Source organism: Mytilinidion resinicola, assembly GCF_010093595.1.
Source record: "Mytilinidion resinicola strain CBS 304.34 unplaced genomic scaffold BDZ99scaffold_14, whole genome shotgun sequence".
Lineage (NCBI taxonomy): Eukaryota > Fungi > Ascomycota > Dothideomycetes > Mytilinidiales > Mytilinidiaceae > Mytilinidion > Mytilinidion resinicola.
This window is the reverse complement of record NW_022985450.1, coordinates 311,230-337,558: the sequence shown is the minus strand read 5'-3', so window position 1 is coordinate 337,558 and position 26,329 is coordinate 311,230. Positions and strand designations below refer to the sequence as shown.

At 52.6% G+C, this 26,329-nt stretch overlaps 13 protein-coding genes across 13 annotated transcripts; 4 read left to right on the top strand and 9 right to left on the bottom strand.

Moving 5' to 3' along the window:
* The first annotated feature begins 967 nt into the window (after positions 1-967).
* On the top strand, positions 968-3,142 carry BDZ99DRAFT_421159 (WD40 repeat-like protein). The gene is made up of 2 exons (XM_033716943.1): positions 968-2,586; positions 2,643-3,142. Exons 1-2 carry the CDS (start codon positions 1,097-1,099, stop codon positions 2,674-2,676), a joined length of 1,524 nt encoding a protein of 507 aa, XP_033574169.1. The 5' UTR covers positions 968-1,096; the 3' UTR covers positions 2,677-3,142.
* A 1-nt stretch (position 3,143) lies between these two features.
* BDZ99DRAFT_465128 (uncharacterized protein) lies at positions 3,144-3,619 on the top strand. Its single transcript, XM_033720481.1, has one exon. The coding sequence runs from the start codon at positions 3,283-3,285 to the stop codon at positions 3,499-3,501; it is 219 nt and encodes a 72-aa protein (XP_033574168.1). The 5' UTR covers positions 3,144-3,282; the 3' UTR covers positions 3,502-3,619.
* An 821-nt stretch (positions 3,620-4,440) lies between these two features.
* Positions 4,441-5,598, bottom strand: BDZ99DRAFT_392846 (glutathione S-transferase; the record flags this gene model as incomplete). Its single annotated transcript, XM_033715816.1, has 3 exons — positions 4,441-4,593; positions 4,658-5,122; positions 5,206-5,598. 3 exons carry the CDS (start codon positions 5,596-5,598, stop codon positions 4,441-4,443), a joined length of 1,011 nt encoding a protein of 336 aa, XP_033574167.1.
* A 386-nt stretch (positions 5,599-5,984) lies between these two features.
* BDZ99DRAFT_573076 (putative pantothenate transporter liz1) lies at positions 5,985-7,989 on the bottom strand (the record flags this gene model as incomplete). Its single annotated transcript, XM_033728257.1, has 6 exons — positions 5,985-6,443; positions 6,498-6,807; positions 6,874-7,101; positions 7,160-7,260; positions 7,317-7,451; positions 7,506-7,989. The coding sequence occupies 6 exons, from the start codon at positions 7,987-7,989 to the stop codon at positions 6,148-6,150; spliced, it is 1,554 nt and encodes a 517-aa protein (XP_033574166.1). The 3' UTR covers positions 5,985-6,147.
* A 720-nt stretch (positions 7,990-8,709) lies between these two features.
* BDZ99DRAFT_489656 (ser/Thr protein phosphatase family) lies at positions 8,710-10,809 on the bottom strand (the record flags this gene model as incomplete). Its single annotated transcript, XM_033722998.1, has 3 exons — positions 8,710-9,908; positions 9,960-10,271; positions 10,326-10,809. 3 exons carry the CDS (start codon positions 10,807-10,809, stop codon positions 8,710-8,712), a joined length of 1,995 nt encoding a protein of 664 aa, XP_033574165.1.
* A 251-nt stretch (positions 10,810-11,060) lies between these two features.
* Positions 11,061-11,706, top strand: BDZ99DRAFT_75938 (uncharacterized protein). Its single transcript, XM_033728878.1, has one exon. It carries the CDS (start codon positions 11,153-11,155, stop codon positions 11,516-11,518), a length of 366 nt encoding a protein of 121 aa, XP_033574164.1. The 5' UTR covers positions 11,061-11,152; the 3' UTR covers positions 11,519-11,706.
* Positions 11,620-12,031, bottom strand: BDZ99DRAFT_75946 (uncharacterized protein). Its single transcript, XM_033728879.1, has 2 exons — positions 11,900-12,031; positions 11,620-11,847 (listed from the first exon to the last, which is right to left on the bottom strand). The coding sequence occupies exons 1-2, from the start codon at positions 11,992-11,994 to the stop codon at positions 11,721-11,723; spliced, it is 222 nt and encodes a 73-aa protein (XP_033574163.1). The 5' UTR covers positions 11,995-12,031; the 3' UTR covers positions 11,620-11,720.
* Positions 12,032-14,729: 2,698 nt separating this feature from the next.
* BDZ99DRAFT_75916 (uncharacterized protein) lies at positions 14,730-15,457 on the bottom strand. The gene has a single exon (XM_033728877.1). It carries the CDS (start codon positions 15,295-15,297, stop codon positions 14,896-14,898), a length of 402 nt encoding a protein of 133 aa, XP_033574162.1. The 5' UTR covers positions 15,298-15,457; the 3' UTR covers positions 14,730-14,895.
* Positions 15,458-18,926: 3,469 nt separating this feature from the next.
* BDZ99DRAFT_478709 (uncharacterized protein) lies at positions 18,927-19,283 on the bottom strand (the record flags this gene model as incomplete). The annotated part of the gene is made up of 1 exon (XM_033722183.1): positions 18,927-19,283. One exon carries the CDS (start codon positions 19,281-19,283, stop codon positions 18,927-18,929), a length of 357 nt encoding a protein of 118 aa, XP_033574161.1.
* Positions 19,284-20,280: 997 nt separating this feature from the next.
* BDZ99DRAFT_478708 (uncharacterized protein) lies at positions 20,281-21,788 on the top strand (the record flags this gene model as incomplete). Its single annotated transcript, XM_033722182.1, has 6 exons — positions 20,281-20,310; positions 20,408-20,542; positions 20,740-20,786; positions 20,838-20,878; positions 20,928-21,003; positions 21,053-21,788. 6 exons carry the CDS (start codon positions 20,281-20,283, stop codon positions 21,786-21,788), a joined length of 1,065 nt encoding a protein of 354 aa, XP_033574160.1.
* Positions 21,789-22,620: 832 nt separating this feature from the next.
* Positions 22,621-23,489, bottom strand: BDZ99DRAFT_421148 (uncharacterized protein). Its single transcript, XM_033716942.1, has 2 exons — positions 23,367-23,489; positions 22,621-23,307 (listed from the first exon to the last, which is right to left on the bottom strand). Exon 2 carries the CDS (start codon positions 23,258-23,260, stop codon positions 22,913-22,915), a length of 348 nt encoding a protein of 115 aa, XP_033574159.1. The 5' UTR covers positions 23,261-23,307; positions 23,367-23,489; the 3' UTR covers positions 22,621-22,912.
* Positions 23,490-24,116: 627 nt separating this feature from the next.
* Positions 24,117-24,616, bottom strand: BDZ99DRAFT_465120 (uncharacterized protein). The gene has a single exon (XM_033720480.1). It carries the CDS (start codon positions 24,591-24,593, stop codon positions 24,423-24,425), a length of 171 nt encoding a protein of 56 aa, XP_033574158.1. The 5' UTR covers positions 24,594-24,616; the 3' UTR covers positions 24,117-24,422.
* A 50-nt stretch (positions 24,617-24,666) lies between these two features.
* BDZ99DRAFT_465119 (NAD(P)-binding protein) lies at positions 24,667-25,406 on the bottom strand. The gene has a single exon (XM_033720479.1). The coding sequence runs from the start codon at positions 25,289-25,291 to the stop codon at positions 24,671-24,673; it is 621 nt and encodes a 206-aa protein (XP_033574157.1). The 5' UTR covers positions 25,292-25,406; the 3' UTR covers positions 24,667-24,670.
* Between the last annotated feature and the right edge of the window lie 923 nt (positions 25,407-26,329).

The window sequence follows — 26,329 nt, the reverse complement described above, 5'->3', positions numbered from 1 at the left end:
AATTGAAGAGCTTGCCGGGAAGGAAACGAGAATCTTAGAATAACCGCCCTCTTGAGAAGTTAGTAACCTCCGCCAAGAAATAAACGCCCGGCATTAGAATAGTGATGTAAGTCTGCCTTCTGTGTGCCTTGTTGCAAGGCTGCGGTTCTGATGGCGTGCAGCCGCCCGGAGGCTTCAAGATTCCTGAGGGGTTCCGAGATCATGAATAGTCTTTTGAAATCCTCGAAACAGATAGCCGGCCGTGTTGAATCCATACTGAAGATAATATCTACGTGTAATGCACCTCACAGACTTTGATAAATGATTGTCGTCATGTAGTTCAAGGCGGACGCGAATTGATATACTTTAGTATCAAGGTCCGTGCGCTTGACCTTACCGCTTTTTCCCTAGACCATATCGTCGACTTCAGGGCTGCCGCGGCCCCCTCTTGATACTTTCTTCAACCAGTCGCATTCCCAGGATTCGTCGTTGTCTCCTCTCTGATGCAGTTGGGTGGAAAAGCCTCAAGCTGTCGCCATCTCCGCTTCTCCGTGGACTGCTATCCACGCCACAGCAGCACAGCCTCACCCTCAATAGTGAAACTGCAAATCAGCCTTGAGGGTGCTTCTGCACTACACTGTCCTAAACATAGGTTTCGTGTCTATAGCATTGCACGTCTTCATTGGTTTTGATAGACTTACTAGGCGCTAGACTTATATATCTATTATATAAGCCTATTGCTATATTTTAATATATACTTAGGTAGGACTATTATATATGCAGACCCGAAGAGTTTTAAACCTTAAAAGAAACTTCGAGTCTTCAAACAAAAGATGAAGCTTCCAAAAACCTTCTAAAAGTCTTCTGGGAAATAATAGATCACGTGATGTATGACGTTCGGGGCTTGGATTGCCAGGATGGCCGAGCGAGGGGTCCCAAATTTTTGTCTGAGCGTTGCCAGAACAATTTCTAAGCACCAAAGAAAACCCATCGCCTTCCACCAACATTGCATTGCTCAGCAAGGGCAATAAGAACCCCTCGAGAGCGCGCAGAGCCTACCTCTCCCATCCCCAACAACGCCTCCGATTCTCCTCAATCTCACAGCACACGTACCAAAATGTCCACCCATCAGCCCCACCACCAGGGCGACGATGAAGACGACAACGAAGAGGTCATGCTCGACCCCAACGAGGCCGGCGAAGAGATTCCCTCAGATGAAGACGCACCCATGGACTCTGACGACGAGGACGAGGGCGCCGAGCCCACCACGCTCGAAGAAATCGCCCTCCAAAACGACAGTGCCGCCCACTTCGACGCCCACAACGACAGCATCTTCTGCATCGCGCAGCACCCCGTGCACCCCGCCATAATCGCGACGGGCGGCGGCGACGACTGCGGCTACATCTTCGACGCGACACCGGCCCCGGGCCCCGTCCTCCCGCCGAGTTACGAGAGCAACCCGCAGCCCGTGGAGCGCGCGTCGCTGGAGAGCCTGTTCAAGCTCGAGGGCCACACCGACAGCGTGAACGCGATCGTCTTCACGAAACCAAAGGGGCAGTACGTCGCGACCGCGGGCTTGGACGGGAAGCTACGCGTCTGGCAGGGCGAGCCTGCGGGCCGGCGGTGGAAGTTCCTCGCCGAGGCGCAGGAGGTGGAGGAGATACAGTGGATGGAGGCGTGTCCGAACCCTGATCACCCGAATACGATCGCGTTCGGTGCGAATGATGGCAGTGTGTGGGTGTATAAGATTGATGCGGCGGATAAGGCGAGCCCGCTCACGATTGTGCAGGCGTTCTATCTACATACTGAGGCGACGACGGCCGGCGCGTGGACTCCGGATGGGAAGCTGCTCGCGACGGTGGCGGAGGATAGCAGTTTTTATGTGTGGGATGTGTTTGGGGAGGCTAGTGCTGCAGGGCTCGCGGATGGGCAGCATGTTGTTGGCTTGACGGGGGTTGACGAGCGGTTCAGGGTTGAGGGAGGTCTGTACAGTGTTGCCATTGCACCTAATGGGGCGTTTGCCGCCGTAGGAGGCCGAGAAGGGCAGATCCGCGTTGTGGGATTGCCACGGTTAGGGGTCGCAGCCTCAGGTGCGGTCAGTGGCAAGGGCTCAGGAGCTAAGAGCAAGGCTGGTGGCGCGAAGCTGGCGGGTGGGCCGAAATCAGTGGCCGCGGGAGCATCGGCTGGGCAATCAGGTCAGATTCTGGCGAGTTTGGCGGCTGGTGTGGATAACGTGGAGACGATATCGTTCTCGCAGCCTCCGTTGACTCTCATGGCGGCTGGAAATGTGGACGGTTCAATCACGCTGTTCGACACGGCACATCGGTTTGCAGTACGGCGGAGTATACAAGGAGCTCACGAGGACGACGAAGGCGAGCAGCCTGTTGTCAAGGTCGAGTTTGTGAACAGTTCAGGCCAAGCAGGAGGGTTGCTCACATCGGTCGGATATGATGGGGTTGTTAGGCGGTGGGATGCAAGAGGTGGTACTGCGGCTGCAGCAAAGGGACTTGTGGGTGAGTGGAGAGGACACAGGGGTGGTGGTGAAGGTGGTGGGATTATGGGGTTTGTGCAGGGAGATGGGAATGCTGTTGTCACGGCGGGCGATGAGTAAGTTCCTTTACTTTCCGATTTCATGATGCTTATGATGCTAACCTATCATTTAGTTCGGTATCGTTAGTATTCCCCACGCGGATATAGGACGATCTTCACATCAATAAATTATGAATCGCGATCCGAGACTCTTCCATGCAATATTTAGACGGATGACTATGTAAGAGATCTACTTAATAGACAGTGGATCGGCTTGGTCTAGAACCATGGAGCCGTGGGAGGACACGCCCACTACGATTACCGCATCTGAAACAAGTTCTCAAAACGCCTACTACTGAGAGCCGATTGCGGTCAATATCAAGCTGATTTCCCAAACAGTCTTGACTAAGTGGGACCACTTCAGGTGGTAGCAAAGCAATTGCAAGAGATAGTAAGCCTCAGCACAAATGAGGTCTATGGTTTGGAGCTCGCGTTTCTGCATCGCCGGATCATGGTTTTTGTACCGTGGCTTCATGATTATGCTGGGACTCTGAGCACTATTATTGTCCGCAGCGGCACACCTTAATCTAAAATATGAAACTCTGATTAATTCAAAGTGGAATATAGTATATACACTACGCCTCCCACGCCTTGAAGCTTCATCTCTCAACACACACACACGCACACACAGACGTTGCTACTCAAGCACACAGCGTCCACTTCTTTTGACAAAGACAGCCACACGACGCCCACACAGCCTCCCGCCCTTTCAACATGAAGCCAACCACGCTCCTCTCCGTCTGTCTCGCTGCCTCCCTCCCTCTCGCCTCCGCCAGCCCCATCGCCGCTAAGAATAGCCCTTCCAAGACCGAAAGCACGCCCACTACTCTCACGACGACATCTATCCCCGTCCTCCTCCTCCACTCGCACCTGGAAGCGCGCGGTGAGCCGCCGACGACGTCCAGACCTGGACATAGGTCTGCGACACGATAAATGGCGTTCCTACGACCCGTTCGCCCTCAAGGGCCTCGAGCCTAGCTGCAGGACCTACCACCAGCTCGGCCAGAAAGTCGCCGGGTGCGAGGCGTACGAAGCTCTGATATCCCGAATCCCTAACCTCACCCCCCCAACCCCAACCCCAACCCCAGCTTCCCCCACACCCCCTCTCCAAGCGTAGCGAAGTCGACTGCCTTCTCTTCCACCTGGGGTGTTGGGATGGGTGCTATCCGGGGGGGTTTAATGGGGGTGGGAGGTAGAAGGGGGAAGGAGTTGGGGGAGTAGGGTGGGTTGGGGAGTGTGCTTTTCAGGGAGTTTGAGCTAGAGGTAGATGATGGTGGGATAGTAGGTTGGGATGAGAGGTGTGCTTTTGGGTGGTGAAGGTGGTTTTTGGAGGTAAGACGGAGTTGGGGCTAGAAAATGTAGAAAATAAACAGCTTTGAGTCCGGCAATGTTTTTTCCTGCGAGTGCGCGCGTGAGGTTTTGGAGTGTGGGTGGCACTATGAGGAGGCCTTCAATAGCGGGGCCTGGAACTCTGGGGGATGTAAGGAGTCAGGCACTCGATATTAGGGACAGGGTTTTCGGTGCTTTACTCTCGTCTTTGGGGATTTTGTTGACGTAGCCTTCGAAAGGGTTGGAAGACCAGGGGTGATGGAGGAGAAAGGGAGCCCTTTAATGGATTCGTTGATATGCTAAAAGACTTTTGCAGATCCGAATGAAAGCGTACCTAACTCGGCACCATCATGCCATCATTTCTGAGTTACAAAGGGGGTAGCGAATGCTCCAAATACTACCTCACACTCCTCGACAACTTCGCACCATCTTTTACATGTGAGGTTCAGCCTTTCGAATACCTCATAGCGTATCAAGCGAGAAACTCGTCAAAGACGCTGTCTCCGAACCTTCAACTGTCAGATCATAGCCATTTCACTAGTATCACACCTTACTCTGATACTCCAACACCGCCGGCAGTTTGATTTTTCCCACTCTCAACTTGCTAAAATCCTCCTCAAATCCCTCGTCGATATTCGGGTACGGACCCATGGGAGTGATGGCATGAGGATTGATACCCGCATGGCTTTTGGTATACTATTATCACAAAGACACATTAGCAAACCCCCTTCTCATCTCAAACGCAGGATGTTATACTGACGTTCTCTTTGATATGCCTGAAATCTGTACTCTCCTTGCATCCCTCTACTTTCCAGTACATCCTCTTCAACCAATTCGATGTGACGGGGTAATCCCAGCGCACCATCCCCAGATTACACTTGAAATGCTGCACATACACCACATCGAATCTGATCACCGTCGCGAACGCTCTTACATCCAACTCCGTCATTTGCTTGCCGAGGATAAATGGCCCACCGTTTGAAGCAATGATCTCCTCGAGCTTATTCAAAGCAGCGAAGACAGGCACAACGCCCGCGTCGTAGCCCTCCTGGGTCGTCGCAAAGCCAGCTTTGTAAACGCCCATGTTAAAGTCCTTTTGCATCCACTCAGATACCTCATCAATCTGCGACCTGAGCGGCGACGGATACAGATCTATCCTCGCTTTCTCCTCTGGAATCAGCGAATTGAAAGCAGTCGGTAGCCATCTGAGCATCTCGGCCGATTCCTGTATCCCATTCGTATCAGCACTCATCTCTTACCACTCGCTCCGAGGGAAAAAGATATCTGAAGACACCTCTTCTAACGCACATTACACACAATCCCCCCCGTCTTCTTATCCCACAGCAACGGTACCGAGTACCGTCCCTTATACTCCTTGTCTGCCTTGAAATACACCTCGTGCAGGTACTCGCTGCCGAAGAGATGATCGACCGTCGCGCCCTCGTACTCCGTATCCGAGGCGGGAAACTTCCACCCCGGCCACCCCTTGTCGTCGCCCTTTGGATACGGGCCCACGACGGAGAGGGATATGATGGACGTGAGGCCTTTGATGTAGCGGAGTAGGTTGACGCGGTGGGCGAAGGGACAGAAGAGGCCGACGTAGAGGTGGTAGCGGCCTGCTTCTGGCGGGAAGTCACCGCCGGGCGTTATGACGCCGTGCCAGCCGTCTGCTGTGCCTGCTTTGTGGATTTCCGTGGTCATATTTGCTGAATGGGAGAGTGTTGATGTTTGGAGATGAGGAAGTGGGGGTGGAGCGGGGTAGAATCAGGGTGTGGGGTTTGAAGACGAGAATTGATGGGACGGGTTTATGATCGAAAGATGAAGGGGGAATATACAAGATGATTAGAATTGCTCCTACACTATGATTACAAATTTGCCCTTGCCCTGTGAATGTGAATGATGTCGGCGACCGAGGTCGGAGAATAGGTTCAGCAGAAAGAAGTCGGCTATGAGGGCGGTCTGGGAGACCCCTCAGGGGTTCTGATTGGTCGGCGTATTGAGCATGCTCCTCAAGAATTGGACATGTGAGAGGTTTGATGATATATTCCAAGTACTAGGCTTCATGTTTTCATTGAATTTCAGTAAACGTGCGATCTGTACATGGATTCGATTGAATAGTTTGTCGTAAACTACAGTCCTGACCACTTCGCGATTCGGCGCGTGCTATCGCGGTACAGCAGCTCATCGCATAACGCACGGCCTCGTAAACCTCCTTCATAAGAGTAGTACATCGATAGAACTACTCTAGACTTAAATAGGCCGCCCTGCTGCCTCTACAGTCGCGGGCTGGAGAGCGAACACACCGACAGATAAGCTTTTCTCATTGCCTTCGTCGACTGATGTCCCTGGCTCGGGCGAGTCCGACGTAGCTTGAAGTTGATGCTTGCGCTTCTTGGCCAGCTTCTCCCTATGGGCGAGGACGGCGATGGTGATGAAGACGATGATGTTGAAGCTTGCTACTACGGCTGCGGCTCGGTTGCCGGCAGTGACGTATGGCTGATGGATCTGCTGGAACCAGACTAGTGGGATCCAAGCTTGGAAAGTGTCTATACATAGCGTTTTTAGGAACCTTGCAATGATCATGGGCTAGGTGTACTAACATTGGAGGGTGTTCATCGCAGCTGCGGTGAAAGCTCGCTGCTCGGCATTATCGGAGATGAGCTCAGCCATCCACGCCATTGTCAAGGGCACACAAGCTCCTCCGATGGATGATATGATGTATAATGGCGCTCTGTGTGAGAAGGGGCCCATAACCGGTGTCACCACCAGCAAGACGAACACGACGATGGCGACCAGATTGGAGAATAGAATGATAGGCCATCGTCGCCCTCGCAATGGCCCGTCAGAGATCCAAACGCATATCAAGGAGTACGCAGCCGTGAAAGCGTTACCGATTGTCGGGTATTCATTCTGTCAAGTAGTATCAGTCTCAGACTCTGCCATGCGTTGAGAATAACAGTCGGGAAGACAACTCACAATCTGAGCCACCGAGTAGACCATAGGTTTGCCCTTCTTGTTGTGTGCCTTGAGCCAGAAGACGAACGCCGTAAATGGTTGCCCCCCAAATGGCTGCATCGTGAAGATGAGTGTGAAAAGGAGGGTTTTCCAGCTCGTCAAGTAGCCCAAAATGACCTTTACGGTATACGGCTTGCCTTCAGGTTTGCGACCGGCTCTTTCCATCCTCTCTTGCGCAATTTGAATATCCTAAGTAGATGCATTAGATGTATTTTGCTCTCGCCCCGCACCCAATATGTGCACTTACACGCTCGTTGAAGATCCAGTTGGGCTTGGCGGTTCCTGGCGTGTCGGGCAAGCAGAAATAGGCTAAAATGGCAATCGGCAAAGAAATGACACCGTTGATGACTGGTAAATGAAAGTTAACAACGGGATCAACAAGCGATCGGGGATCGATCTCGTACCGAACAACCATCTCCATCCAGCCAGACCAGCATGACCGTCCAGACTGTTGTAGATACCAGCTTGCAAGAAGCCACTGAAGATGGGCGCAATTGATACAGCTGATTGGAGGATACCGTTCCGTTTTCCAAGCTCGCCTATCGGAATGTGTTAGCAATTGTGTTCTCGATGACGATGTGATAACAGCGTACGCTTATTGTACCAAGACCCGAGTACATAGTAAAGAGCAGGCCAGTATCCCGCCTCAAAAAGCCCGACGACGAAACGAAGTCCCAGCATTGCATGATAAGACTTGGCACCAGCCAGCGCGAAAGTAAAGACCGTCCAGCCAATTTCTTGAAAGGGAATCCAAATATGGGCAGGAACTCGAGTCAGGATGAAATTGGACGGCCACTGCCCAATGATATAGCCAACGGTCCAGGAGACGACGATGTAGTTGTACTGGTTGCCATAGAGGTTGAGGTCCTCCTTCATGCCCGAGACGAAAGCGTTGGTGATGTTGGAAGTGTCGATCCATTTAATCAGCATTCCGAGAGTTCCGAATGTCAATAGCGAAGCGTCCAGTTTGAAGAGAAACATTCGTTCCTCTTTAGATACGTCGGCGGAATCCCACAGCCATCCTCGCCAGGTACGGGAAACCGTTGAGGACGCGATCGACGGGGTTTTCTCAGCCATTGTGGGCCAGGAGGGATGCGAAATGCTTCTGGAGACAGTGATGGGTAAGAAGGCCAAGGTTGATGAACAGGAACATAGGCTCAGAGCCGAAGATATAGATATCCATAGTTCACATCTAGTGATAGCTTTTGTCACGATCGCAGCTTGTTCCGCATATGGCCCGGTACTTAGCTTGCTAGGAGCCCGCACATGGTTCATTCGCAAGAGGTGGCTGGTATTTCGAACGAGCTGCTATCTGGCTCGTTCGGTTCTAGAACTTGGAGCATGGCCAATCCAGCGGGCCCTCTATACCGAGGTGGCTGTTATGACACCACCTTAGGCAGGAATGAGAGCAATGAAAATAGCACAGTTAGCGAGGACCTGCATATTCGAAAGATAAGAAAACGAAGGAGCAAGTCACGAGCTGTGGTTTGATTGTTCAGCACACGTGGGAAAGGCTAGGTGTGTTCCATGCAATTGCCCATTTTGAATGCTAATGACGTGACGACCTACCGCACTACTACCATCTAGTATCCCTCGGCTCGCTGAGTAACGTGCTTCACGGGCAAGCTGGCCACTCGAGCGCCCTAAAGATTTCAGAAAACTACATCTAAAGAAGCTTTACGTTAGTCTTGAACGTCCAGTGAATGAAGATCAGGTATTCCCAAATCCGGTTAGCGCAGAATTTATCGCTTAAGAGCACCTGCAAGCCACTCCGTTCCTGACAAGCAACTAACCCCACTAGATCCTCACACCCATCGAATCCAGCCTTCTTCCCCTCTTATCAAACCCGATACCTGCACCGACGGGGCAATTGGGAACATTCTCCTGCCACGCCACCTTCGCATACGCTGGCAAATAGCTATTTGTCGTGAATGTCTTAGGTAAATAGTAGCTCACATCCCCGGTTACATAACTGCCCCCGATGCTGTTCAGCGCCGCGAGAATGTAGCTCTGAATGAAATCTAGGAACACTAGATCTACCGTCTTAGGTGTGGAGCCGTCGGTCGGGAATGATCCATTGGCTTGCAGATCGTTGGGCTGGGCGTAGTTCGGGATCTTGGAATGGACGGTGTCATCGCCGTCGGTGCCGAAGTCATCAGTGGTGGTGTAGCCGGGGACGGGGGAAGTGTTTTGACGGCGGATAATGCCGGAGCTGGAGCTGGAGCTGGAGCGAGCTTTCAGGCCGTCGTGGTTGTGAGTAATCCGAGGGTCGAGGCAGATGTCGCGATCGGCGAGAGGCTCGAATCCGAAGTCTCGAGTCTCGAGGTCGCGGCGTTTCTTTTGAAAAGGGCCTGCGTTCAAGATACCAAGGACTTGCTGTTTGATGTTAGAGTTGATGGTTCTGCGAGAGAGTCGAGACACACTTACCGATGCTTGCTCATAAGGGACGTCCGGGATGAATTGGAAACCGTCTTTGAACGGGCTAACGATGAACGAATCGTCATACGTGAAGGGGCCTTTGGCAAGATCAAACCGTACGCTTCCAGTGTTGATGATGATGATGCGAGGGATATCCGAACGATTTTCATTAACGACTACCGTAGTTAAAGCAGTCTGGAGAAGCCCAAAGAGATTTCCATCTGCAAGGAATGGCTTGCAAAATTGGCAGTAAGACTCAGGAGCACAGCCGTAAAGCGCCGTTAGATTCAGTGACTTCCGGGCAGACGTGATTTCCCCGGTAACCCCAACGCCTTTGGGGATGTTAAAAGTATGATCTTGGCTACCTTCTGCATGATAAGCGAAGGTAAGGCGATTCCAGTCTAGGTAACGCCTCGCGTAGCGCAAAGTCGAGGGGGTATTGGACTGGGGTAAGCTGGTGTTAAGGGGAACTGCGGGTCTGGTTGGATGCGGAACACCGTGTGGATTGTCTTCGGCTTTGCACGAAGATGACTTGATCCCCGTTATGGAAAGCCATCCTAACGTCTCACAATACCGGCCTTCGCCCGTTTAGTAAACGTGACACGAATGATTTGTGAGATGTGTATTACCTGACTCCATGCCGGTGGCCTTATTGTCGTAGACTGTGAAGTCTCGAATGTGCGTGTGTCCTCCAAATCCCTGCACTGGAACATCTGGACGAAGATTTCTGATCGTGCTAAAAAGAGTGCCAAAGGTGGAAGTGCTGGCGTTTACTCTGATTGGGTTATGCCCAATAACGAGGAAAAGGTCGATTGGCTTCGGGTAATTAATAGCATCAAGGAACCATTTCTCCTCGATCAAGTTCTTGGCCGTGATTACCTTCGAGACGTTGGAGCTTCCCGTGAAATCGAAAATAACTCCGAATGCCATGATGCGCAAACCTATCTTCAATTAGCAATCTACCGAACATATTGGGGCAGTAAGCTAAGATTTACCCTGCTCAGTGGTAAAGTAACGGTACTTCTTGCCGATATATTCATAGTCTCCGGTCGAAGGATTGATGATCTGAGCATTGCTCGTAAGATACCTATCGCCATACCTTTTTGAGAAGTTGCTGAAAGTCTCATACGCAATCTCAGAAACATAAAGCTCATGGTTGCCAATGGTAAGGAGGTCGTAGTCGATGTTCTCGAAGATAGGGTTGCTAATCTCGCCGTTGAGAGTAGTTGCATCGCTCAATCCAGCACCGTCATGAAGGTCGCCCGTATCTATGAGCAGGAGATCTACACCTAGCTTCTTCGCCTTCTTCTTCATATGTTTCGTGAAGCTCACAAAATCGCCCCAGTCAGCGCCATAATTCTGCTCCTTGATATGGCCCTCGAGCCAGCCATGTGTATCGGTCGTCTGCAGGAAATTGATCTGACCCCATTCAAGAGGTCCTTTGGGTCCCGTCGTCGCGTTCTGGGCGTCAGGCTGCATTCGCCGGACTAGTGGTGTAAGTGGGGGCTAGGTGCGAGAGAACAAGAGCGGGGGTACCATTGCGGGTCATCACCACATCGTGCTGTGGTCCATAGCAGCTATCACAAGTCGATACCGCTGTCACGCTTGCCGCTATTGTAAAAGCCGTGGAAAGACGCATCTTGTCGAGTCCGTTAATGAGGGGAGAGGGCAAAGCTCGAGGACGCAGCAGTCCGCCTCGTGCCTTTAATAACAGCAAGAAAGCTGTGTTACGGAAGCACAGGGGATCCTGAAAGGGCCATTGCTTGGTGCACGGTGTCGCAGTCCTACCAGATCTTTATAGTAGATCCCATCTAACGGAGCCATGCTTCCTATGCAAACGGCCCGACCACCGGGTGAGCCTTTGGGATCGACCTCTTTATCTACAAACCTTCCCCACGTGCAGACACGGTGGGCTCCGGCGACTCTCACCTGCCGAAGACAGTTGGGCGCCGGTGTTCCTGGTCGGATTCGTTCCTTGGTGTTTCCTTGGTGTTTCCTTGGTGTGTCTTGGTGCGCAGATCCCCCCTGCATGATGACGAGAGAAGCCGAATCATTAAGAAACGTTGCAAGGCTGATATGTGAGAGCCCTGGTCTGTGCTCATCCCAGCATCACCCCCTCCTTTCGCCATCAATCTCGGTCTCCTTAGTCCTACGACAGATATGCAACCTCAATTCAGCTAAATTCTAAGTATATATAATAAAACCGCCTGAAGGACTTCATACGGTTGCACCTAGCCGTAAATTTGCCGTTGCATCGACAGCAGTTGAGGGTCAGTAGCTTCTCGACCGTTCCTATCAACGCGTATGTCCACCTCTATCAGCTTCGTCTTATAGGTACGAGCCAATGACATGCGACGCGCATACTACTTGACCTATTGTGCCATCTAATACTAAATAAGCAAATAGGAGGAAGGGCGGTGCAAAGTAATGGCAATTGAAAAAAAAATATGAGCAAAAAATGATCGCGTCCAGGTTTGAACTGGAGACCTTTCGCGTGTTAGGCGAACGTGATAACCACTTTTAATGACGTTAGCGATAATTTTCGAGGAGGGAAACAGGCACTACTCACACTACACCACGCGACCGAAGATGGAGATTCGTTGAAATTTTGAATATAAGTAGTTTACATAAAAGCCGCTCTGTCCCGGGACAACCCGTTCCCATTAGAAGTCTGCCCCACCACCTCGTGCACGGCCACCACTTGTGCACGGATTTCGAAAATCAACGCAGCGTCTTATATACACAAAAATCAAGGAGGTGAGGCAACCGAGGCCGCTCTTTCATTCTATAATAACGACGTCAACATCAAACCAAAAAGGAAGCCTCTTTTAACGCCGGGGCAGGCCTGTAGCTATAGAGGCCTCCTCCTCCACCTCAATCATCACCTTCTATTCTGCCTTTTTTGAGCCTGATTTCTTTGGTGCAAATAGCTTCTTAGCTTTAACTTTTACCAATCAATTATGCAGCTGCCTGCTTTGCTTCCTTCTTCTCACGTGCTTCCTCTTTTTGTTGAGCAATACAAGCAGCCGTTTAAGCCTGCTTCTGTAGCTTCTCTTTCTCTTCTTGCTGCGCATCTTTTCGCAACTGCGCTTGAAGCTTTGTTCATATGCCAAAACGCTACTTTACACCCTATCGAGATACACAGCCTCGAGACTACTACATCGTCTATTCAATTTCTCAATGTATCACAGCACCTCAGGCGCTAGCAAACCCGTGTTAGTCTACGAATTTTCCTCTCCCGCAGATTTAGGGCGTCGAACTATGACATCCCATGCTCATCTCATATAACCATCCGTAGCACTGAACGCCGGCCACCACGTACAAATCGCCCTCTTTACACCGACTCCTGATTTACGAGCTCAATTCATTACATAATATGCGTATCTCTATTCGGCAGTGTTACCACCTCAGACACCTGCATCCAACCGAAACTCCGTAGCTTTTAACCCACTGCTAATTTAAAACCTCGAATCTAGTACATCTTATACGACTGTCTCTTGACCGGGATGTGCACCCCAGACGCCTCTATTAATATGTAAGTCCACGCGTATGTACCGAGTTTAGATCTACAGTCTCGACTCTATTACATCTGGTGCCTGTTCCTTGTGGCCCAAGATGGCTCCTCGTGCGCCGGCAACCGCCTGGAAATGCATGATTTTCGATACACCGCAGATTTGGACACTCGATTCTTTACATCTTACACATGGATTCTTGAGCCATTCGTAGCACCTCAGCCGGTTGCTTTCATGGATGGATCTGTCTCTTTAGTTCGTTCAGATCTATAGTCTCGAACCTCTTACATTCTAAGTATATGGTTTTAGGCCTGACACAGCACCTCACGCGCCGGCATCCGCCTGGAAATTCATGATTTTCGTTCACGTACATTTCTGAGTCATTCGCAGCACCTCAGACGGTTGCTTCTATGTGAGAATATTTTGCCTTAGCTTCATTCAGATCTGTAGTGCTGAATCTTGTGCATCCCGTGTATATGTTTTCCGGTCTGCTATAGCACCACAGGTGCCGGTATCCACCTGGAAAGATCCTTCTTTACGCCTAGTCTTGATATGAAGTCCTGAATCTGCTACATCCTGTGTATACCATCTTCAATAGCTCGTAGCACCTCACGCATCGGCATCCAAGGTAGATATCCTTTCTCCCGTGTCTCAACATCAAGCCTGTACCTTCCACCTTTCCTAGATAGCTATCAAATCACGTTCTAGAGCCATTGCTATCACTCCACATCACTCAAGTCAGGACTAGTATGTGTGCTTTCTGCCTCCCGCTGCTCCGCGGCGAGGTCTTTCAAGAAGGTTTCATTGAGCGTCAGGCAGTCTGCTCCACTCGGCCAATTCCGGCCCTCCCCCCTCCCCCCTCTCCGCCCCTCTCCCCCTACTCCCCCCCAATCTTCTCCCCAAACCGCCGCTCCGCCTCCGCCTCCGCCTCCCTCTCCCGCCTCTCCCGCACCTCCTTCTCCCTCTTCTCCTTCTCCCGCCTCTCCTTTGCGCGCTGCTGCCGCACCTCGGGCGGCAGGAGGTCCAGGACAGCGAGGTGCTGCTGGACGGACTCGTTCCGTCCGTCCAGCAGCGCCTGCATCATCCTCTCCGCCCGCCGCTCGAGGTGCGGGCCCCTCATCCTCCACCAGCTCTGCTCCTGCGTGCGCTGGGCGCGACGGCCCGAGGGGGTCCACACGATGGTGGCGGCGCTGGCCAAAACAGTTAGAGTTGTGTCAGGATATAGGGTGTGGGTGGTGGGTGGTGGGTGGACTTACGCGGCGGCGTGCAGCTCCAGCGTCTTCTTCTTCTCCTCCTCCTCCTCCTCCTGCGCGGCGACGGTGGCGGCGCTGTGTCGGGGTTAGCTAAATCTGCTCGGTGACTAAGAGATCCTGCGCGTGAAGGTAGAGACTCGAGGCTTGCCAACAGCCTCAGCCGGTAGGCAAGATCTCGTGAGGTTGGGTGCAGTCTGGGGGTGCAGATCAGGGCTGTCACTTACTCGGCGGCAGGGTGGCCCCCTGTGGCCTGGGTGGCCATGATGATGGTGATGATGGTGGTGATGGCGATGGTTTTGAGGTTGTTTGGGTGCTCCAGGAGCTGCACAGACAGATCTGGTGGTGATGCGGTGCGCGGTGTAGATCTGTGGGCCAAAGAGCGTGAAGTCTGGCGCGAGGAATTTGTTTTGAGGTCGTTGTGGGCGACCACGTGACGTGGGCAGCTTTAGGGGCAGCAACACCACACATAGCGAATTCCACCTCGAATTGACCCCTAATTCACTATCACCACCTTATACCACCTATGCCTGAGCAGTTGAGCCTCCTAGCTGACGTCTCCTTGCCGCTGTCGGGGGGTTCCGGCTGCTCAACAGCTGTGCCAGCCGGCGAGGTTGGTGGGCGTGGATTACTTCCATGTAGGATGAGACTCGCCAACCTCATCCTCCCCACGTTCACGCAAAGGCACACCACCAACATTGAAGCTGGTGATACAGCAAGCTGACGTCTCCTTGCCGCCACCAGAGGTTTCCAGCTCGCCAACAGCTTTGCCAGCTAGCGAGGCTGATGGACGAGGCTTGCTTTCAGGTAAGATGAGAACCGTCAGCGCCGTCTACCCTACACCAACACGAAGAGACATCGTCTGCATAGGAGCTGATGATGCAGCATGCTGGCCTCTCGCTGCCGCTGTCAGGGCCTCCGGATTCACGACACCTACGCCAGACGACGAGGCCGCTGAGCGCGACTTGCTTCCAGGTAAGAAGAGACCCGCCAGCTCCCTCTCCCCAACACCCACACAAAGACACATCAGCCACATCGAAGCTGATGATACAGCACGCTGACTTCTCGCTGCCACTGTCGGGGGTTTCCGGCTTCACAGCAGCTACGACAGCTGACGAGGCTGCTGGGCGTGACTTGCTTCCGGGTAAGGCGAGGCTAGCCAGCTCCATTTCCTCAACACCCACGGACAGAGACACCACCCACATCGAACCTGATGATACAGCAAGTTGACATCTCCTTGCCGCGATCGGAGGGCTCCGGCATCATGATAGCTGTGCCAGCCGGCGAGGCTGCTGGGCGTGATTTGCCTCTCCCAAGAGTCAAAGCGTTCTCGACATCTCCACCTCCGCTGCCTCGACAAACCAACATTCGACTCGGAGAAACTCGATCCAGACGCAGCCGGCTGCATAATCGACGGGAATATCCTCAGCAGAGATACAGTAAGCGGCTTCTCCTTCTGCTTCTTTCGCCGTACGCAGTCCGCGCACGCACGCATAACTAAGATAAAATCAACGAGAACAAGCTTCACAGCGGTTCAACAACCCACGGCACGCGGTTGTCGAGTACGTCTGCCATAGCAATGGCGTCCTCGTCTCCGCAAGCCAAGATCGAAACAAAATCGCCGCGCTGGATGGGCTTGGTCAAATAGACATTGTCAAACAACACACTGAAAATTAGCATAAGAGGGTCGCCTCATGCAGGGCGAAGAGAACCGTAATCGGAATCAGCGCGGCGAGCGACATTTGAAGTTACCACGTATTCAGCTCTGCATGGCAGCGATGGAGACGGTGGAGGTATTCTGAGTCGTACATCCCTATTCGCTACCACTTTGGTCCCAGAGGTAGCCACGTCTTGGTGGAATAGGCTTGGATAGAGCTGATTGTTCGATGCCTCATTCTGGGTGAGTCCTAGATCGATGGCGGATGGACCTCAACCGTGATATCAGGAGAGTTGGATCGAACATTGCTGATATAAGTCGCAGTCTAGGATAGAATGCTCGAAACCACCTCGAACGCAAACATCTAGAGCTCGGCCAGTCAACCACCACGAGCCTCTTGGTCCATCATAACACTTGAGCCATCACGGACCAAAGCACTGACCTGTCATCATGGACAACATGAACAAGCTCAACCGCAACGACCAGCCGGACATTTTCGACTGGGAGGCGCACCTCCTTCCGATGCTGTCTTTAGGTTTTTCCGAGTAGGATATCGAGGATAATGATGGACGAGTATCATTTGAGAAACCGGAGAGATATAATTGGGCTGATGAAGCACACAGGGAAGCAATCCGACACCAGCAGCGAGTTCCCCATGCCGCGAAGGAAAGAAGCTAGGCAAGGGCGAGGAAAGTGGAGACCGTCGTGGCATCCTGGACTTATTCGACAAGAAGAACAAGGAAGATAGGAACTTGGATGGAATGCCGCTGACTGTAGTCTCAGTCTTTACTCAAGAGCTCGTCCGCCTTTGTCAGTTCCATCGACCTCGTTCCGGTATATCTTCTCCAATTTGAATGAGTTTTTCACCCAGGTACTTCAAACGAGAAGGCTCCATCCATCACTTACGCATGGCGTCCCGTCTTAAATGCTGTTCCAGCTCTTACTTCCTGATTCAACTCACACAGGGCTCACACAGGGCTCACACAGGGGCATCTGACCAGCGCCTTGGGCAGCCGTCTCGTCTAGCCAACCCCTTTTCCATCTCTTACTTGAAGGACACCCGTCTCTTTCCCAACACGAGCGCGAGAGGAACGTCTTCAACTGTTCATGTTGATAGATGCATACCTCAGCATGCCATGCATGTCAAAGCGCAAGATCAATGCTGTCCTCTCTAGTGGTCGTTCGGAACCCGTACGGGGGCCTTCCTGCTGTGAGACGCTGGCGATCCCTAATCTAGCGCTGCACGGACAAGATCCTTTCCTCTGCGGCTTAAAGACGGGGATACATTTCGACCCACCATCTGCTGGCTGATGGGGGCTCATCTCTTTCTTGTATACTTTATCTCATCTCTTGAATCATCACTTTCATCTCATCTCTTGAATTATCACTTCCATCTCTTCCTAGGTTTGCGGTTCCATTGAGCGGGCTTTTCGATGGCCCTGAGAATGCACTATTCTCTTCTCTATGTTCTGTACGCTGTCAAGTTGTGGGTCTTCCAGTCTTCTCTTCATCTCTTTCTAGTCCCGTCATTGGTTGTATATCTTTTCGAACGCCACGAGAATACCGTTCCTAACGTCAGGGCCTTGGCCATCGTGAGCGCGAGCGCAGCAGTCTCGTTTCTAGGTCCAGGGAATCATGCTGCCCAAGCTCCCATGCCTTCTCTCTCGGTATCTCGGCTATAGTATGGGGAAGGTCTCAGCTACCTGATACTTTCCCTTCATAGATCTCGGCCTTGGTCTTCTGAGAAAACTTCTGGATCCTTGCATTTCCTCTAGCCGTTGGACCGGGAAATGTCGTCTGTATGCGCTGCGGCGTAAAAGGATTCGATCGGTCAAGTAATCTGGAGGCCAGGGTGGCAGGTCTTTTTGCTTATCGATTTCGACTCGGCTACGGCGACTCAAAGCAGTTAGCTGTTGTCATTTACCGTGATTCCTCAGTTTGCTGGTTAACCCTATTAATATACAGAATACTGATCACAGAGCAAACTCACAGGGTGGTCAGCACGGGCTACCCTGGCAACTGGAAGAGTCCATCCGATGAAATCTGGCGCCGAGCTAGAAGGAGACATAGAGCGGACTAAGCTGTATGCTTATGCGACGTGTTTCGCAGGCTTTGGATAGTCCGAGCAGGCTGGAGATCTGGCTGGTGCCCGAATGAGAGCCGGCTCATCCCTATACTTTCTGGAGCTTGGACTGTCGATATATTTATGATCCGTGTCCACTCCTTGCAGATCAGCTAGCAGGCTAGCGTGACTGTACTGGAATTGCGTTCGGCATTTGAATTCTCTGTAGGGCCTGTCCGACGCGGTAAATGAGGGCATGCTGTTCGAAGGAAGACGTCCTCGTCACCCCGGCTTCTGGCGATTCCAGCGTCTGAAGATTCCGTTATGCGTGTCCGCCTGCACATATGGAATTGGTCTCCACCACTTTTATCCTAGCTGCGGCCTTTTTTGACGACCCGGCTGGCCGATGCGGTCGATTGTGGGGTCAACCTACCAAGCTGCGATGAAGCCGTCTCGGCCTAGTCGGAAGAGCGGCTATGTAGTGCTCCTGGCTGACTTGCTGTCCTAAACCCCCTCCAAATGTCCCGATCCGTATAGACTTTGGCGCTTGTCTATGGTATAGGGGTAAGCCAGCAAGCGATGTCAGGATGGAGGGTTCCTTCGCGGCGCAAAGATTGAGGAGGAATAGCCCAAGTCGGGGCACTTATCCGTCCAGCTGTCATAACCCGCCGCAAATGTCATGATCCGCAAAGAGGTTGCTGTTTGCCCGTGGCGTGGCTATGTGGCGGTGAGGGGACTCCGGAGACGACCGTTTCTTCGTCGCACTAAGAACGTAGATGGTCGGCAGACCGTGATAGCCATGAGTGTCATGCTGTCATATTCCTGCTGATAGTATCCAGGTCCGCGCAACACTCGATCTTTGTTCGTTGTGTAAGCATGATGTGGTGGTGGACTTCCGATATTGGGCATTTCTTTGCAGCTTGGACGACAAGGAGAGGAGATGATCGGGCGCTCCCAATCGCTTTGCTGTTCTGTCCACCGCAAGTATCCCGATCCCGTGTAGCGCTCGGTCTTTGTCCGTGGTGGAAGTGCAAATCGGCAAGCGCACTCCAGGGACGACGGTTTCTTTGCCGGTCGAAAATAGTGCATGGACGGCGGGTCGGGGGAGTTCCTGACTACCTTCCCGCCATGCCCCCGCCCAAGTTGTCCTGATCCGCATGGCGCTCGGTGCTCGTTCGTTGCGTAGGCGTAAGGCGGCGAGAGGGCTCAAGAATGTGCGGTTCCCTAGGCCGCGCGAAGGACAAGGAGGCGAGGAGATGAGAGGCGGTCGGGGGCTTGCCGCTGGACGCATGATTCTTCGTCATGGCCCGCCTATTTCGGCCATAAGTCGCGAGGCGCTGAATAAAGAGGTGTGTGGTGTTGAGCCTTGGGTGGTGTTGTCGCGGAGGTGGGCGACCGCCCGAAAAGAACAGGAGGGAAGAAGCGCCTGCGCAAACACGAGGGGCAATAGCATTATGAAACATTGCTTCCATAATGGCGCCTCGCGGTAGATGATGATGAAAGGGGCCCGGCAAAGAGGAGGATGAAAGTTGCAAGATGGTGCTCCTCGATCTTCCTGCGCAGAAAACCGGCGACAAGGACCGCAGGCATCTTCGAAGGGGATAACCCCACAAACTCAACCAGCATCTCTCCCCGACCTCATGGAGATGAAGAGAATGGATAGACTTGTCACCGTGATTCCAAAGCTTCGTCTAGAGGTGTCATTGTTCGTTCATCAGGGGCAAACACCAGAGCAAATCCCCTGGACGATTTTCACATGAGAATGAGATTACGAGCAAACAGAATACTTGTCGATTGCCACCCGAGCCTGGGACAGTTAAGACATCGCCAGAGAGCTCCCTTTGGCAGTCCTTCTTGGGTTATAATACTCTACCGCCGGACTTACCGCTATGTTCATCCAAGTCACAAGCGGCGATGCTGCAAGCCTCGTGGCATCGCTGTTCGTCCTTAGAGGACTTATGTGCTTTGTGGCTGCTGCACAGCCGAATACTTATCACTACCGGATGCTGTCTATGTACAATGCACGAGGGACGAAGGAAAGCACTCATCTACCGTGCAGAGACACGTTTGCCCACATGATACTCAGTCCAAGGGCTCAGAATCCGCAGGAACGAGGGGTGAGATGCAAGGAAGGGGTGCCCCAGCCCATATACATCCGCTTTCCAACCAGCTGGGATGGAGAATGGACATGTGGACAGGCTGGCGATGGTGCTAAGCATCGCCTTGGTGTTGAGGGCTTGCCCTGCTGTCGCCGTTAGTTACCGTGGGGCTGCCTGAGTCAGCAGGGTCGCCATGTCGCCAAGCTTCATCATAAAGTTCACGTCCTCGACCGCGACAACGTCACTCCACCACCTCTCCTCCGCTCCTCGACAATCACAATCGACTCTGCATTCACCCAGAGCCGTGCCCAGAGGATCTCGACACTACCTTCCATCTACATCTACAACACCCTTCGCCCTCGCAAGCACGATGGCGTACCGCAATCGCAACAACCGTCAGGTACGTCTCCAGCGCGCGCAGCTCAAAGCTCGCGCAACCCACGAACCTCACCTTTCGTACTTCAGCTAACCCCCCTCCCCTTCTACAGCAGTACCAGGGGGCCTCGTCCTCATTCAGAGAGCACGACGCCGCCTATAACGACGATGGATACTACGACAACAACGGCTACGACGACGTGGGTTACGCTTTCAAGGACGCAGCAGGTCATGGCAACGGCGCCGAACATCACAAGGTAAGCTTCCAACGGCGCAAACACCCTTCAATCGCAAGTCTAACTGATTGGGCCCAGGTCTTTCTTCCTCCCTGCTGTGATATTGCAAGCAACATCCTTCCCTCCCGATCGATTGTCTCCTGACGTCTGACAACGGACGAGGCTGCCTGGGAGCGAGTCACATTCTAGAAGATTTATGCTGACATCAATTCTTCCAGCAGTCTGACGACTACAATCAGGGTCCTACGCCCGACCAGCTTGACAAGTAAGTTACCCCCACCCTCACTCGTGAGAAACAAACTCTGACACTCCACAGGGCAGAATGGGTCCATGACCGTTGGCAGGGCGACGAAGACGGTACGAATTCCCATCGCCCTGACCCTCCAACCATGCTGATTCCTCCCAGACCGTCCGTACAGGAAGAATGACCGTCAGGCCTTCAAGCCTCTCGACAGCTACAATCAAGCCCGCGGCCCGAAGATGTAAGCAGCTCCTACTCCCATTACCCTAACATGCTAACCAATCGCGCAGTACCCCCGGCGTTCAAGTCACGATCCGTGGCTTCCCTCACGATGTCTCCGAGTCCGAAGTTCGCGACCTGGCCGAACAGTTCGGCGACGCGCTGGAGGTCAAACTGATCTTTGACCGTACGGACCGATCTACCGGTATCGCGCACATCACCTACAAGGACGAGGACACCGCTCGTGCCGCTGTGCGTGACATTCACGGGGCCAAAGCGTACGGAAAGCCCGTCACTGCGAGTATCACGGCCCGCAACTCCACTCAAAAGCGCTCTTTGTTCGAGCGGATCGAGAACCCGATCGTCAACAACCGCGACACTTCGCGTGGAAGAATCAACAATCGCACCGAGCGAGGCCAGGCAAAGGGCCCCCGCAACGACAGCCGGCGTGACAGCAGCAACCGCGGGTACAACAGCAGCAGGCGCTCTAGTGACGACAAGGGCACGAAGGGGGGACGCGGACGCCCCGCGATGGACCGCTACGTCCCGCCGCACCGCGAATCTGGCGTGCTGGGCCCGCGCGCTGGCGGCAATCGTGTGGAGCGGAAGCCAGCCACGCAAGGCCGCCGTGGTGGCAGAGCCGAGCGCCCAAAGCTGACGCAAGAGCAACTCGACAAGGAAATGGACGCGTATTTCGCGTCCAAGGACGCTGCTGGTGGAGCCGAGCCTGTGAAGCAGGCCCCGGCGGCAGTAGTTGCCCCTGCGGCTGCCAAAGCCGACGACATGGACCTGGACTTGGACCTGTGATTCAGAGCCTATTTCTCTACTGTTCTAACTTGACTCTTGGAATCGGAGCCTGGTGGCTAGGGATTTGGAGTGTTGGGCGGTGCATTGAGGCGTCTTCAGCGGTCTGTCGGGTTGGCTAGCATGTGCGGAGCATAGGAGCGATTTGGGCCCTCTGGCTTTGGACTTCCCTTCCTGTAGCTAATTCAAGCCTTCCCAGAAATGGGATCGTATACCCCCCTCATGATTTGAACTGACTTGTGTGATGTTTTGACTATCTGGGAAACATGTTGAGGGACTTCAGACGGTGGTAGAGCGATGTAAACAGGCAGTGGAATATTGTGAGATTTGGACCGCGAAATTTGTAGTTGTAGGGCTTCGAGTATAGAGGGCGTATCACAGTATGCCATCGTTTGGGGTTCTTCAACGAGGTCTAATTTTTCTGCACAGGATGTAAAATTCTCAAGAGCGCGAATTAGAGAGGCACTAGATCGGCGTGCGTATCACGGTATGCCATCGTTTGAGGTTCCTCAACAAGGTCTGAATCTCCTGCACAGGATGTAAAATTCTCAAGAGCGCGAATTGGGGAAGTGCTCGGTATGCCATCGTTTGAGGTACTTCAACGGGGTCTAATTTCTTTGCACAGGATGTAAAGGTCGAAAGAGCGCGAATTGGAGAGGTGGTAAATGCGTGCTGTTTACACCCGTTCACTAGTGCGGGAGGCCTCTAACGAGGTCTAATTTTTCTGCACAGGATGTAAAGCTCCCGAGAGCGCGAATTGGAGAGGTGCTAGATAGGCGTGCGTATCACGGTATGCCATCGTTTGAGGTTCCTCAATAACGTCTGAACTTTCTGCACAGGATGTAAAATTCTGGAGAGCGCGAATTGGAAAGGTGGTAAATGCGCGCTGTTTACACCCGTTCACCAGTGCAGGAGGCCTCTAACGAGGTCAAAAACGGTAGAACAAGATGTAAACAGCTAGAATGCACAAATCGAAGGGGCGGTAAATAGGGTACTATTTGCGCCTGTTTACCACTGCATGAAGTCCTCCAACATACTCTCATTCTCATATCCCCACTGCAGATTTCCCAAAACATCTATCGTACACCCTTCGCCATCTTTACATCATGAAAACCTGAAAATCACCCTTACTTCTCTGCCTTCCCCATACTGACAACCAATACATCCCTCCCCGCGCCCTTCTCCACCATCGCCAACACAGCCTCGATGTTCTCGCCCGTGATCACCGTGCTCGCGGGCCAGAACTTCATATCCCGGCCCTCCGTCGCCCACTGGATCTTAAACTCGGTGATGTGCTCTTTCGGCCCGTCCGCGTCTTGCTTCTTGAACTTGGAGCCCCACTCCGTGCAGTTTGGGGACGTGGCGGCGGTGTTGATGACCAGCCCGTTCAGGTACTTGATGTCGGCGCTGCGGGGGAGGAGGACGACTTCGTGGCGGGAGGCGCCGTCGATTGTGAAGAGGAGGGGGATGGACATTGTGGGCGAAGCTTTTTATATCTTGGATAGATCGGCGGAGTTGGGTTCTGGGGAGGTTAGTATCGGCTTTATGGACTATTCTAAAGGCTGTGGTGGGGGTTATTACCTTTTGTTTGTTCGAGGTGTACCTTCTAGAGCTTGTTGTAAGAGGTATAGTTTAAATATTGTATCAAGAAGTTCGCGGGGCAGGTTTATGTCTTCAGTTACTGATACCACCACATTGCGTCACTTCGCGTCTGGTCCAAGATTGAGACCCTGGTCGAGAGGAGAGCTGGGATGGGGCCTAGCGCATGCGGGTGGCTGCAGGGGAGGGGCTGGGATTGTATGACTGCTGAGAACTTACTTTTGGAAGCCAGAATTGAGGAATTTGATGAGAAGAACTATTAGTCATATATGAGGTAGAGAAGACAAGCTATACCAAGAAGATTTTCCGTAACGACGTTTCTTTTCCTGTATTTGGGAACGAATATACTCCTCCTTGCCCCCTTAACACCACCGTCAGCGGTGCCCGGGCCAGCACCTCACCAGCCATCCAAAAGGTAGTCCAGATTGGACTGTATCGACCTCTACATCGTGCCGGAGCATCTAAGCCCTATGGGTATGAATATTCTACTCCTTACGCTCAGTCTTTACTCACCCAATAACACCGTTAGGAGTCCCCAACTAGCAGTCCACGAACCATCTAAAAGGTAGTCTGGCTTACACTGCATGAACCTCAACATCGTACCATCTAAACCCTACACACACGAATGCTCTACTCCTTAAGCACTACCTTTGCTCACCTAATATCACCGTTAGGAGTTCCCCAACTAACACTTCACCAGTCGTCCAGAAGGCACTCTAAATTAGACAGCATCGACCCCTGCGCCGTGCCGGAGTACCTAACCCCTACGCACACGAACATTCTACTCCTTACACACTACCTTTGCTCACTCAATACCACTGTTAGGGGTCCCCCCATGTCGCATTTCACGAACCATCCAAAAGGTAGCCTAATATCCACCGCATCGCCCGCTGCATCCTGACCAACTCCTGGACACATCTGCAGGGAGTCAGAATGTAGTGCTATTCGCACCTCTTTACTACTGCATGAAGTCCTCTGGCCTACCATATACGAAATGAACGGGATGTAAAGAATTGAAGGATGCGTATTCGATGGACTCTACGCCATTAGACCTCCATCAATAATCTGTATAGTTCCAGTGATATAAGTCGACCCATCACACAGCAGCCACGAAATCAAGCTCGCCACCTCCTCCGGCTGCCCTTTCCTCTTAATCGGGGCGTTGTAGTTCCCCGGGCTGCCCCTGATGCGCTCAGATTCGCGGTGCATCTCTGTATCTATAATACCCCTATATCACGCCCACATCAGCAAACCCAACCTTCAAAGCAAGCACGGAATTTCGAAACTTACGGCGCAATACAATTCACCCTAATCCCCCGATCCGCCACTTCCTTCGCCGCCGACTTCGTCAACCCAATCACCCCATGCTTGCTCACCGTGTACGCCGCGTTCTTCGCAAACCCGCCCAGCCCCGCAATACTCGCCGCATTCACGATGCTCCCCTTCTTCTTCATCTCGCGGATCTGCGCGCGCAGGCAGTGCATCACGCCCGTGATGTTGACATCCAAGACGAACTTCCAGTCCTCGTCCTTCAAGTCTTCCACGCGGTCGATGTTGATGCTCTTGGGGATCACGCCCGCGAGATTGGCAGCGCCGTCGAGTTTCCCAAAGGTCGCGACGACGTCGGCGATCCAGGCGTCGACTTGGGCGGCGTCGCGCACGTTGACGACGGTGGCCATGACGGTGCCGCCGGCGGCTTTGATGGTGGCGGCGGCGGTCTCGAGGTGGGTTTTGTTGAGGTCCATGATGGCGACTTTGGCGCCTTGGGCGGCGAGGAGGGTGGCGGTTGCGAGGCCGATGCCTGAGGCGCCGCCGGTTATGGCGATGACTTTGTCGGCGACGTTGAAGAGGGGGGTCGTGTGGGAGAAGGCTTTGGCGGTTTCGGTTTCTATGAGGTCGACCGACATCTTTGCGGGCGTGTGTCGTTAAGGGAGCTGGGTAATAGCCAAGAATTTAGAGGTGCTTTATTGAGGGTTAGATGTTTGGAAGGGTTCGAAAGCCTAAGAAGAGGGTTTGAGTGGAGATACGGTAGAGTAATGTAGTACGCAGAAGGCTTAACTAACATCAACTTAGCTGCACCCCTGACCGTGAAGCATTCAAAGATCCCGCGTTTCCCAGGACATCGAGTCTTTGTTCAGGTCAGTGTTGGTAAATATGAGGAACTGACGAATGGTAGGGAAATCCGGGGAACGCTTCCCCGCAACCCCCCACATTTCGCTTGATTTTGTCCGAAGCCGTGTCTACATCGTATCCACCCCGATCTCATGACCTTCGAAAGAAAATCGAATAGGAAGGACTGCTGGCTATCCTATTCGAGAGGTTGGTAATCAAATTCCGGGTACTGTTCTCCGAATCAGCCTATAAGAGTTCTCATCAAATTTTTTTTAGTCGTATCTACAGTATCAAGACGTAAGTTTGGGCGCTCTCTGCAACCGTTTGGGGTACCTCGTTAGGCTTTGGAAACTTGAAATGCGATGCAAAGGTCAACGCAGTAGCTATTAGACTACCTTTTGATAGACTGAAATCTTATTTATTGGAGCACTCCTTACCGCAGGCGTCAGAACCCCGACTTACCCCTATCTAATTCACAAGTTCCAACTCCTTACATCCCGTCTGATTCGCCGCAGTATGGCGGAGGACTTCATGCAATGGCAAACAGGTGCAAATAGCACACCTATGGCTCCCTGCTATCTACATCGAACGATGTTCAGACGGGCTGATTGAGACAGTTCCAGATCCCGATGATCCGCGTTGGAACGATGCTACCGCTGATATAAAAGAGTTAGAACTAAACAAAAACAATAGAGAACGATAGCTTGAAAACAAACTACCACTAGACCAGCTTCGAGGCCTTCTTAACGAGACTATCAACTTCTACTATCTCTTCCTTGCGTACGAAATGGTCTGTAGTTCTAACCCACGCCGCGATCCCAACCCCTGAATCG